At 40.2% G+C, this 13,705-nt stretch overlaps 1 protein-coding gene across 1 annotated transcript in view; it reads right to left on the bottom strand.

Annotated features, from left to right (window-relative positions):
- Positions 1 to 891: 891 nt before the first annotated feature.
- LOC133378000 (uncharacterized) overlaps positions 892 to 13,705 on the bottom strand; it is a 52,418-nt gene continuing 39,604 nt past the window's right edge. The window contains exon 6 of the mRNA XM_061612787.1: positions 892 to 1,100. Within this exon, the coding sequence (XP_061468771.1) occupies positions 892 to 1,100 (209 nt within the window). The remainder of the gene's footprint in view (positions 1,101 to 13,705) is intronic.

Raw genomic sequence — 13,705 nt, 5'->3', positions numbered from 1 at the left:
GCCATTTTTCATTTCCTAAAAATCTGCACATAATGGCTTATTAATCTGAATTGCTTGTCATATTTTTATATGAAGTACCCTGAACACCAATTAGCATATTCAAACACATTGTTCCTGTTGTTAAAATTGTAGGGACTGCCTTTTTCAAGAACAGGTAGGATAGAAAACATTTAAAATCAATTCACGAGCACCACATAAAATTCACTGGCTACATATAGAACAAAAATGCAAATTGGAGAGTAAGTAGGTTTTGATTCTAATACATGGCTGTTGAAATCAGCATTGTCCTGGGTAATTATCATTTACACAATGCCCTGAAGCCAGTAGCTCTGCTTATAAATAATAGTAAACATGGGAGAAGAATCCCTCTGTGAATCTGGCAGCAGAACTAATGCCCTCCAATGTGTACCTTTATTGAATGCCCTGTGTTCCTCTCCCATGCTAAAGGTGCTGAATAAAAGTAAATTATGAGGATATACTTGTAATTTTGCATAACATTTCTAGACTGCATTTCTACTAAATGTACCTATGGTGGTTTATGATTAACAATTATAAAATCAGTACATAAAACAAACAATATTCAAGCAAAAACAGCACCAATAGAGAGAGAGAGAGAATGTCCCAATACTTAATTCAGAAAGAGCCAATGGCACAGGCAGAAAACTATTAAGTTACCAGAAATAAAACTAAGATAGAAAATGGCCCCCTGGGGAGGCATGTTCCCTGACTATGGGTACAATCCAACTGCTTTTTATACCCAGGTGAAGTGAGTTGGATGTGGCAGACCTCCAGAAGAGCCAGCTGGGTCCCGGCTCAGCTGGGCTATGCCAACATAAGCCCTTCATCCCAGCTCAGCCACGACCCAAGACTTATGCGATATCCAGGCCCTGTTCAGCTCCCTCCCATGGCTCTTTGTCCCGGCAGCTGGTATGCCAGGAAAAGGGGTTGCGGAAGAAAATATGTATTATTTCCTTCTGCCATACTCTGCCGGTGCAGCTGAATTGTGGCAGCCCCTTCCACCAACTCCGCTTCTGCTGGCTTTCCCACCAGCCTCCCGTAAGTTGAATTGCTCTGCCCAGCATTGCCATAAAGTCCAAGTACTAGAAGAATGGAAAGAAAGGCAAAGGTTTTCAAAAATCAAAACCAGGCCAAGTAAAAGGTTCTGATTTTGGTGTACAAAGCCCTGTGCAGCTTGGGACCAGGATACCTGAAAGACTGTCTTACCCCCAGGGATGTAGCCGTCCAGGGTCTCGGGGGTTCTTAGACCCTCTACTTTTTGGGGAGCAGGGTCTCTATGTTTTCAGCTTCCTGTGAGCCAATCAGCATGAAAGGGGAGTGTCTTAGCCACTGCTTCCTTGACCTTTCCTGCTGATTGGAGCTAATGAGAGTGAAAGGAGGTGAGTCAGCCACTGAGAAGAGTCTTCTCAGTAACTAAGACTCTCCCCTTTCATACTTTTTGGCTCCTAGGGATGTCTATTGTGAGAGAAGGCATTAACAAGGATCTCATTCTCAACCGCGCAGCAAAAAAGGGGGAGGAGCGTGGCTATGACCAACATGAAGGGACCCTGTACTTCTGAATTTGCCACTACACTGCTGCTTACCCCTTATATACCTAGCCAATCACTGTGTTCTGCAGGTGAGGGCTGCCTGCAGAGACCATCTTATCAGGAGGTCTGTTCAGCACAACATAGGAAGTGGGCCTTTAGTGTTGTGGCACCAACACTTTGGAATTCCCTCCCCTTAAATATTAGACAGGTGCCATCTCTGTTATCTTTTCGGCACTTACAGAAGACCTTCCTCTTTCAAGAAGCCTTTTAAGTTGAGACCTTATCCCAGTCTGCGTCTATGTTGGAACTGCATTTTAAGATGATTTTAAAGTTGTTGTTTTTTTTAAAAAAGATGTTTTAAAAGATGTTTTGTTTTAATATGTTTTTAAAACTTTTGTTTTTAAGATGTTTTAGAGTGTTTTTAGTGTTTTTGTTTGCCGCCCTGGGCTCCCTCTGGGAGGAAGGGCTGGATATAAATGGAAGGAAGGAAGGAAGGAAGGAAGGAAGGAAGGAAGGAAAGGGTTGTGGGGCTCCTCCCTTCACATTAGGAAAACCGAGGAGGTGACCAGTCACCACATGATTTAGGGCTACCAACCAACCAGAAAATCAACACCCTGCCCAGTTTTGCTTTTATTTTTTTTTTAAATTATATACACTTTGCTTTGGGGGCAGTTGCCAGAGAAGCAAGGGACAAGAATGTTTTTCCTCTTTCAGGTATTTTAGCTATTCATCTTAAATGAGTGCACTGTATTTGTGTTAGACTCTGCCCCGTGTCTCCCCCAACATCTACTCTGAGCTCTTACCTGATCCAGAGGACTCTGTCTCCAGCCCCTGCCAACATAGGAGCACTGACAACTGCTACTCTACATTATTACTTATTTCATTATTAATATTTAAATAATTATATTTTAAGAGACACACACATGTGAGATTTTTTTCCTTTTACGTCTGAGGTTTGTGAACAGGGGTGTGGTTGTCCAGGGTCTTGGGGGGGGGTCTTAGACTCCATCCTTTTTTAGGAGCCAGGTCCCAGGAGGGTCCCTATGTCTCCAGCATCCTACAAGCCAAACCACTGAGAACTATCTTCTAACATGCTTCCTTGTCCTTTCCTGCTGATTGGAGCCAATCACAGTGAAAGGAGGCAAATCTGCCACTGGGAGACTCTACTCAGTAGCTAACACTCTCTTCTTTCATGCTTATTGTCTCCTAGGGATGTCTGTTGTTGTGGGAGAAGGAATTAAGTAGGATCTCATTCTCAACTCCGCAGCAAAAACTGGGGGCGCGGCTGTGACTAACATGAAGGGACCCTGCACTTCTGAATTTGTCACTACATTACTGTTTGTGAGAGCTCTGTAAGGAGGATTTAAAAAACAAACCAACAGGTCCATAGATAAGCCTCTGTGTGATTCCCAAGCAAATGCAAAGTCAACTTGTTAAGTTTACAGGGACATTTTTTCTCTCACACATGACACTAAAAGTGCATTTGGAATTTCCTGGGTCTTCAATGTGAATTTTAAACCTACAATAGTTAGAACGTACATTCAGTTTGAAAAGAGTTCTTCTGGCTTGGCCCATGACATTTTGCTGCTTAAAGCAAAGGACAAGATGGTGCCACCTAATTTCCATATACAGAAGCCAACTGGACGGGCAGTTGAATTTTACATCACCAATGTCAATGGTGCTGCATCCTCTGCCATATCAAAGGGCTGCAGCATAGCTTGGGAATGGGCATAGGCAGGCTGCACGATGCACACAGCTTTATCCTCCAACCCCACACCTAGTGTCTCAGCATCTACCACCTGAGAGAGTCATCTCATTCTGCCTAATGGTAGGGCTGGCCATATTTCTTTCTTTTATACGCTGACAACATTTACAAGTGCACACAGATAGTGTGTGAGAGGCTTAGAGAGGCTTTTACCACAGTGTTATTTGTTTATTCATTTGCTAATTGCTTGTTATGCTTTTATCCCACTCTTCTCTTCAAAAACCCAAAGTGGCTCATGTGGGCTCCTGAACAAACTTCCGTTGAGGCACTAACCCTAACCAAGCCCAGAGATAGCAGCTACGGGGTATCCTTCCTCTTATTCACCCTATCCTGTTCCAAATAAGGTGTGTTCCAGATTCTCATTCTCAATACTGATCCATTTTGAAATGTTAAATTTAATTTCCTCCATTTACATTTTCTAAATGGTTACAAACAGTTACCATATTGAATGATCAGATAAATTATTTTTCTTAAAAATTTAGTATTCTTAACGGGATTCTACCTAAGAATGCATTTTTAACAAAAATGATACATTTCCATTGTTCCTGCCCACATGCAGTAGTTTCCCTTCTGCCCAAAACTAATTTAGGCTATTGTTGCAAGAGATGCTTTGATTCTTTTTTTCCCTCCCCATATGTTTGTAGTTCAAATGTAACTAAATTGACTACAGAGTCAACAACTCTGCCCTATGGATATACTTGGAATTTTGAGAGAGTGTAGTTGGTATCACCCCCTCTGGTTGCTTTAATTCCTCCCTTCCCAAGCTAGACAGATAGAAAAAGAGAAAGTGTGTGCATGAACACACACACACACACACACACACATTATACTTTAGGTAAAAGTTGGATCCAGTCAAGCTAAAATGGATCCTCATGGATTTGTATGGTTTTACATAAGGTCACCTCAAATCAAAGCTTACACTGGTAGATTGCATTGTAAAAATCACAGATCCGCTGCTTTCCAGCACCAGAAAAACATTGATCCAAGCTGCTGATCTCCTTTAAAAATCAACAACAACACAGAGGATGACAATGGAGGGTGCAAGCATCAGGGGAAGTCCTCAAGGGTGCCATTGCACCTATAGGTGTCACAGAGCTTGGAAAAGTTACTTTTTTGAACTACAACTCCCATCAGCCCCAGCCAGCGCCATGCTGGCTGGGGCTGATGGGAGTTGTAGTTCAAAAAAAGTAACTTTTCCAAGCTCTGAGGTGTCATAGTGACAACCTCAGTGTATATCAACCACATTTAACACTCAATTACTCTCTCTCTTTTTATCCCACATTAAAAACATTCACAAGTGATGCACCACAGAATAAGACTTTCAGGGGATGGAACTTTGTGATGTACTTGACACACAGAGTGACAGCAAAAAAAATTGCATCCCTTTGCCAAGTTCTTTTCCTGTAATAATTAGTTATACTTTCCTGTGTCATGACATTATCATGTTCAGTTATGTGGAAAGAGGGCAGGGCAACACTCAATGTGGTGGTTATCGTAACAGAACTACAGCTGCTTATATGTTACAGGAAAGAGGTGATTTAACTCTAGAACAGCTCCTTATCAAGCGTAATGTGTCATTCTGTTTTTAGTTTCACTTCAAATTGCAATCCCTATATCCGCTTACCTGGGAGTAAGCCCCATTGAACTCAGTGGAACTTACTTCTGATAAGGTGTAGATAGGATTGCACGATAAGAGGTGCTTTCAAAAATGGATGGCTTTCTTTCATGCCCTTTCTCTTTTTCCAGCCTTTTCTTTCTCTGTTTTCATTCAGTCTTTTAATCTATTTCTGCTCAGGCTAACTTACGTTATAGCAAGGATATGGGTAAAGGTGGTAGGACTGATCCTAGGTAGGCCAGATATAAAAGAGGACTGGGCTCCTGTACCTTTAATAGTTGTGCAGAAGAGGACATTTCAGCAGGTGTAGGTTGTCATTCCATCCTCTTTTGCCTTTGGCCACTAATTAGGGTTGCCAGGCTCAGGGCCTGAGAATGATTCTGTATCTTTAAGAGAAGAGAAAATTCAGCCAAGTGCAGGTTTTCTTTTAACATTGTAATGGGAAAAACCACAAGGTGGAATTCTCCTTTTCCCCTGCACAACTTTTAAAGATACAGAAGACCTCTTGGAGGCTGGGCCTGGCAACCGAGAGGTGCTCTTTATCTTTAAAAGTTGTGCAGGGGAAAAGGAGAATTTCACCTTGTGGTTTTTCCCATTACAATGTTGAAAGAAAACCTGCACTTGGCTGAATTTTCTCTTCTCTTAAAGATACAGAATCATTCTCAGGCCCTGAGCTGGCAACCCTAACTTTAACAGGTCCTAGCTTCAATGCAAAGGTAAGTTCCTGTGCCTTTCCACTACAATCATGATTCATTATGTTGCAGCTCAGAGCATCAAATTGTACAAATCTAGATAATTTTTTTTAAACCTTCAGCAGCATTTTGCTTTCTCGTGCCTTTTCTTAACATGCCTGAATCAGCAAAAACATCAGCAGCAGTGCTCTGGGAATGCAAATCTACTTGGTTGCACAGACACCAGTGTCAAAATTAAGGTTGCAGTTTACAAACTATCTCAAGTAGAGTATGTTTTGGGATGATTCAGTCTTATTCATTCTAATTCAAGTGAATTGACCTCAACACAAGTTTTCTGGCTTATCTGATTTGTGGATTGGGCTATTAACTTGTTTGTCTTCATGATCCTTATGAAAAAACTAGTAATTGGTTAGGACATTGGGGAAAGTAGATAGGTCTTTGGAGCCTCCTGTTGGAGACCTGACATTTTTCATATTTTCCAGTACACCATCTCTGTTTCCCCCCACTATTCTCTTCTTAATAATCTGTCAAGCATTGTAGACACTTCAAGGGAAGGAGAATGAAAGAGAGATATAGAGGTAGGGTTGCCAGGTTCAGGGCCTGAGAATGATTCTGTATCTTTAAGAGAAGAGAATATTCAGCCAAGTGCAGGTTTTCTTTCAACATTGTAATGGGAAAAACCACAAGGTGAAATTCTCCCTTTCCCCTGTACAACTTTTAAAGATAAAGAGCACCTCTCGGTTGCCAGGCCCAGCCTCCAAGAGGTCTTCTGTATCATTAAAAGTTGTGCAGGGGGAAGGGGAATTCCACCTTGTGGTTTTCCCCATTACAATGTTGAAAGAAAACCAGTACTTGGCTGAATTTTCTCTTTTCTTAAAGATATAGAATCATTCTCAGGCCCTGAGCCTGGCAACCTTATATAGAGGTGTTTACGATCTTGATCCATTATAATGGAAGAATTTGACCTGACAAAAGAATATATTTCCTGATCATTAGAAATGCCAACTAGTGCACCAATATTGCTGGCAAAGTTACCATCTTTGGAGCTTTATTTAAAAAAGGTTTGAATAACATCAAACTGTTTTATGTTTGAATAACATAAAACATAACTGTTTTACAGGATTCAAGTGATAGTCCTCATTATAAGGCAGAAAACAAGCATGGTGAAAAGGCCACTTCAAAAGGCCTGAGTCCCATTAAATTCTTTTGGAAAACTCCTTCCCAAATACAAATGTTTATATTTATATGAGCACTCTCTCTCTCTCTCTCTCTCTCTCTCTCTCTCTGTGTGTGTGTGTGTGTGTGTGTAGTCCTGATATATTGCAAGTAGTCCTGTGCACTCTATAATATGTCACAGCAACCACTCATTTGAACACCTTACCTAGGAAAGGCATATTAGTGATCAGCTGATAGTTGGTACAATCTTCCTGGTCCAAGGAAGGCTTTTAGGAGTAGTCTTACAATCACTTCATACAATCATCCCACTCAAGGCAGATGGTATTGCCCTCTTTCTAAGGAATTTTCTACCTTCTGGACCCCAAACAAACCTTTAAAATAGAGTTTGACTTACATCAGACATTTTGCCAGTGTACATTCTGCTGGGTTTCCAGGTCATGTGACTGAACAGAAAGTGGTTCTCCTTCCCCTGTACCACCCTCCCATGCTCCCAGAATACCCCCATTTTGGGTCTTACTTCAGCATATGTTCCACTGGCTTAAGTTCTGCTGGCTGAGCCAGCATAGACCCATCTCAGCCAGGCTGAAGGAGTTATGTCAGCTCAGCCCTAGCTCAGCCCAAGATCTGACACTCAAAACTCACTCATCTCAGCACATTTTGGGTTTGGATTGCGCTGTAAGTCAAAGCAAATACCATTAGCTAACACATCACAGCAAACCTCTTAGTTGATCAAGCTAGTGAAGGCCCCAAACCAGTTGTAATCTTAAGGATCTTGAGGATGCAATACTAGCAAAGTATGGTTTCTTCACCTGCCATCACTGCCACAGAGTAGGCTCCACTGTTCAACAGTGTGTACTGTCAGGAGGTACTTCTTCACACATTGCATAGTTAAACTATGGAGTTTGCTCCCACAAGAGGCAGTGATGGCCACCAACTTGGAAAGTTTTAAAAGAGGATTAGACAAATCATGGAGGATAAGGCTATAAGTGGCTACTAGCCTTGATGGCTATGCTCTGCCTCCATAGTCGGAGGGACTATAGTTCCAAATACCAGTTGCTGGAAACCTCAGGAGGGGAGCGTGTTCTTGTACTCAGGTCCTGCTTCTGGGCTTCCCATGGGCAACAGGTTGGCCACTGTGAGAACAGGATGGTAAACTAGATGAGTCATTGGCCTGATGCAGCAGGCTCTTCTTATGTTCTTATGAGTTTCTTCCTAATATGTAATATTTAGTCTGGTACGCTACCAGGACCCCCAGTCTCTCTTGTTAGCCAACACCAGGTGCAAACATTCAAAACTGGAACCTGTCCATATAAAACTCAGCAGTGGGGACTGAACCTGTTATCTGCCCCCAGAACCCCCAGTCAATGAGAATAAATCATATACCTATCTGCATAATTCTGTCTTACCATGGATTCTGTTCCTTAGTCACACTAGAACATGACTGTGCAGGGAACTGGCTGGACTGATTGATTGATATTACATATTTGTATATTTACAATTATCATATAAACCTTGTTTACAGCCATTAGGATATTCAAAATTCAAACTTATTAAATTGTTAGATGCAGTACCAAAGCAAGTAAGCTGATACATTGCCAATCAAATGGATGCCATGTTCCATCACTACTTGAACATTCAGTATTTCCCACTAACTAGTACAGATAGTAAGAAAATAAACGCACTATCTAAGAAATATAACAGGAGGGTGTAGGCTTAAGACACTTCATGAAGAATAGATAACTTGGAACAATTTCTGCCTGTCCACTTTAATATTGAAAATATAACTCCACAGGACTTTCCTTCCATTTTGGGAATTACATGCTAAATGTCACTTTGGCCAATTTGGACCCCATTCTTGCTTAACGTACTATGAGAGTACAAGCATTTTACAAATTAGACATATATTGTAGCATTCAGTGGACATTATCTATACTTAAAACAGCAGATTAAGACCATACTTTCATACATGCATTCAGACATGACACATTCCTTTTAGAATTCCTTACTAATAAATATCTTTCAGGGCATATACTGCAAATCACAGGAGGGAGTAAAATTATCCTGAGAGAGCACAGATGGCTGAAACAGCATAAAACGTGACTGCAGCAGATCTTATATCATGGGGTACAGCCCTTTGTCGACCAGTGTCTTTTCTGACTCTAGATGGCGGATAATATGTTCAAAACCTCTGCCATCTTAAAATATTTCAGCACACTGCAGAGAAAGGTCCTAGCTTAGACTTTTTGCAAATGAACCAGATTTCTATGGGAGGAAAATTTTAAATTTCTTGGGGAGGGCCATAGCTCAGTGGTAGACCATCTGCTTTACATTCAGAAGGTCCCAGGTTCAATCCCCGACATCTTCAGGTAGGGCTGGGAGATACTTCTGCCTGAAATCCTGGACATCCGCTGCCAGTGAGTGCAGATAATACTGAGCTAGATGGACCAACTGTCTGATTCTGTATAAGGCAGCTTCCTATAGATAGGGAGTTTGGGTTTTTTTCCTTGGGAAGCTCTTAGGCACGAGTTCTCCATTTGCTGTGTAACGTGATGAATTCCCAACAGGACTGCATCACGTGACTATTTTGAATGTGCAGATTGGCTGTTTAAGCATTCTAGACAACCTTAGCACTTCTAAGGAATATGTGATGAATAAAGTAATTGAACTATACTGCATCACAAGTCGCCTTATGCACCCACCTCACAAGAAAAGAATTGTCACAGGGAATGTCAGTGTCACTGAGATACGTGCGTTCCACTTTTCTCCTCAGAGGAAGCTGTGGTCCGTGATGTAGAATGTGGTCCATAATGAGAAAACGAAGGGCTATCATGAAAAAATTGTGGTCTTTTATTACCACCACTGTATCACTTTAGGTTAGACTGATTATCACTGAGCTATCTCTAGAAATATAATAGGTGCAAAATACATGTCTTGACTGACTGGGGGGGGGGGAGGAACAGCTAGTCACTGCTGCCCCTGCCTCCTTAGTTGGTTGCCTCGCTTTGCCTTTAGGTACAGATGACCCTGAATAGGGATGTGCTTATAACACTCCAATTCTCACACTAAGGATATTTTCCTATCTTTCCAATCCTATCTGGCCAGTGCTGACTCATTAAGCAGACTGAAGTCACTGGATGTCTCAGGTAGCAGATTTTGGGTGTCATAAAAGGACATAAAAATGTTAAATTTGATGTTGTTGTTTAGATTTTTATCCTGCCCTTTCTCCCAGAGGAAACCAGGTGGCAAGCAACACAACAATAAAAACAAAACAAATATTTTAAAAGTTAAGAATTTCAAAGTTGCCAGAAAAATGTCAACTACCAAATGACTACCAGGAATTTCTTAAAATTCTTACTAAATGTTAATAATGAGGGGGACAGATGCACATCATCAGGGAGGGCATTCCAAATACATTATTGTATTTTTACTGCCAGTGAGGGAAAGAGATGCTTGTGGGATTTCCTGCCTGAGGTGCCAAAATAACCTGGCCAGCCTTGGGTACTCCTGTGCACCTTGATATGTGGGTGTGGAGGGGTGTTGTGGGGTTGCCATATTCTGCTCCACCTCAGGTAGCAAAATGTTTTGGCCTGGTCCTAAGTACTGCACACACAATTACACATTGCTGAAGACCCTGCTCCATGTGCTATATTGGTTTAATATGCAATTACCTCTTCTCTGTTGATTTAAAACCCAAGAGGTTGTTTGTTCTACAATGTGTTATCAACCATTCAGCATCCAGACAGTGAAATGTCAGGCTATCCACTGTATGGTGCTTTAGTGTTTGTGTATATATTTACATGGATATGCACTAGAGACAAAATACTTCCATTACCCTCTTAGTTATTACACAATTTACCTGAGAGTAAGCCCCATTGAATCCAATGTAGCTTACTTCTGACTAGACATATATAGGATGATGCTGTGTCAGACAGTTTCTAGACTCCTAGCTAAACCCTGAAGAACTACAACTCTAGAATGTCACACTACACTAACAACATTTTAACAAGGCATCCCCAAAAGGCAGGACAGCAATTGCAGAGATGGGTACCAGAAAATAGGAAGTGTCTCCAGCAAATATGGACCATCTCAGATGGGGTGCAGCCATTGCTTTATTATTGCTGATTCCTAGGTCTGTAATCTGATATCTGTAGCACCTCACAGAGATTTGTTCAGCCTGCAATCTCCGTTTTGGAATTAGTTTACAAGATGGCCTTATGGTTGTTTTTCATTGTGTCTACTGAGAAGTAAGCCCCATGAGTTTAATTAGACTTGTTCCCAGGTAAGACTTTACAGGATTAACTGTCCTAACTTTAACTGTCCTAACCTTTTAACATTAAAAAATGGTGGCCTGACCTGATACTTTGATTAAATGTCCCCTATTCACTGATTTATATCTTTGTCACCCTGGACATAAATACTTATACCCATTCACTTAAATGGGATTTATTTCAAAATACAGTTTTTCTTTTCTTGAATTGTTATTGCATCCCATCTTAGTGAGCTCAGCGCTGTTTATAGCATGGTAGCCCTCATGTCCAGAAAGATATTTAGATGACTTCCTGCCTTATGTGCAAATGGTTGTTGCAAGGGCACAAAATTCCACATTCAGATACTGTGACCAGTTGGCTGCCAAAATTTGTCTCATAGAGGGTTTCATGTGCTACTGTGCTGTTGAATCTATGGATCTGGGTGATTGTCCACATCATGTTTGTACATAGATTTGTAAGAGTGGTTGCTTCCATAAAGTGAACATTTGCCAATCCATTTCATAAAATTAACCTACTGGAGAGTTTTGGTTGGAAAAGAAGAAAGAAAACGACTAATTTTTGTTTTTCTATTATTCAAGCAGACAGTTTCTACAATGAGTGTGATTTTTGTTCTGGTTAAATCAATGGACTGCATACACATGAATGAATGAGTCGGGCTGACTTTTCTGGAGGGGGCTTTAGGAAGATATCAAAGGTTGCAGTAATCATACAGTTATTCTCAGGAAACTACAATCTATTGAACTATTGTGCAACAGCACAGGAAGAGAGATTCTAGAATACAAGAACTCCCATTTCTTGTGATTATTTTCATTTCCAGAATGCTCTCTCATCACACCATGGATTTCAGAATAATTTGGTATGTCAGTATCTAGCTTGTGTTTTTTATCCTGTACTGAAATGGCTGGATTTATATTTATATTTACTTTAAATGTTTTTACTGCTTTTATTATGATTATGAATATGTTGCTGACATTTTATATGGTTTTAAATTGTTTAAAATGTTGTAAGTCACGATAAGAAAAATACTGTAGTCTAAATGGGGGCTAATAAATGTATTAAATAAATAAGTGTGTTGTTTTTGTTTTTTTTAAATCTATTTACATATTAAAACTGGAGCTGAGCTGGGTTTGGATTTCACAAAACTCAGATTTTATACCTCCCCAAAATGCAGCTCATTTCAGATGGAGTGTTTGTGTCTGTGACTAACTAGGGCCTAATTTAATGTTGCAGAATTGTTAACAGGCAGAATTTTCAATCAATAAAGCTGCACTCATGTACCTAGTGTAATGTGCAACCAGGTTCTATATCTTGTGAAGAATTTAATATTAATTCAACTAATCTTGCCATCATCTTCATGTAGGGATGGAAAGATCTGTAAGTTTCAGTTCTCTCAGTTTCTCATAATTCCAATCTTAAATACAGTTCACATTTCTGCAGCAACTTGTGATTTAAAAAAAATCCTCATGAAAATTCTCTAGCATTTTAGTGTAGATTTCTCCTAATAAATACATTTTTAGGCAGTTGATTTATGTAGACATTTTTGCAAGCAATTTCTTGTTATATTTAACCAACCAATGAGTACAACAATGCATATGTTAGGAGAAAGTGTGCATAAAAATGAATATATGTGTGAAAATAACATGCAAGTGAAAAAATGTGCTATATTTTATTTATTTATTATTTGATTTCTATCCCGCCCTTCCTCCCAGTAGGAGCCCAGGGTGGCAAATATAACAAGAAATTGCTTGCAAAAACATCTACATAAGTGAATTGCATTGCAAAATTCAAATAAGTGCAAATTTTGAAGGATGGTTGAGTTGTGGTTCTCATATTGTTTCAGAAAGTGCAAAGTTGATATATTCAGTTTGAAATGCAAACTAAATCAAAATTTTCACCCATCTCTAATTGTGAATTGACTCTCTCTCTCTCTCTCTCTCTCACACACACACACATACACACCCCAAACCTAACCTATAAAGCCTATAAAACCTGTTCATTTTAATGAGACAGAAGACAGCGTAACCTTTTGAGCCAAAAGGATCTCTTCAAACTGAACAGATGGGGGAGGGGGAGATGTGATTTAATGTGGATTAGTGTTAGGATGGGGGAGAAATGTGATTGTTTGCATTTAAAGGTGAATCTGCCAAATTCACACTTTCCAGAACAATACACAAACCAAAACACAGCCATCCTTTGAAATTCGCACATCTACAAATTTTGTAATGCAATGCTGCAGCCAAGTAAAATTCATATATTACAACATGCAAAAATGTGTTGTATTAGGGGAAAATGTGTTGCAAAAATGTATATGATAAGAGAAATTTGCACTGAAATGCTAACTGAATTTAAGACTAGAAAAATTAGAAACTGAGAGAACTGAAACTAACTGACAGATCCCTCCCTCCCTAATCTAGTATACACTAGCTGCTGGGGAACAACAATGGAAGAGGATTGTTGCCATCATGTTCTGCTTGTGGGCTTCCCATGGACATCTGGTTAGCCACTGTGGGAAAGGAATGTTAGACCAGATACACCTTTGATTTGATCCAGCAGGATTCTTCCTATGTTCTTACGTGTTATTGTGAGTCTTCTCCTTCCAGTGAAATGAATGGGCCAACCGAGTGGAAGCATTGTCTGAATAT

The sequence above is a fragment of the Rhineura floridana genome, chromosome 2 (genome assembly GCF_030035675.1).
Source record: "Rhineura floridana isolate rRhiFlo1 chromosome 2, rRhiFlo1.hap2, whole genome shotgun sequence".
In the NCBI taxonomy this organism is placed as follows: domain Eukaryota; kingdom Metazoa; phylum Chordata; class Lepidosauria; order Squamata; family Rhineuridae; genus Rhineura; species Rhineura floridana.
The sequence above is the reverse complement of the archived record's forward strand: the minus strand, read 5'-3'. Positions and strand labels throughout refer to the sequence as shown.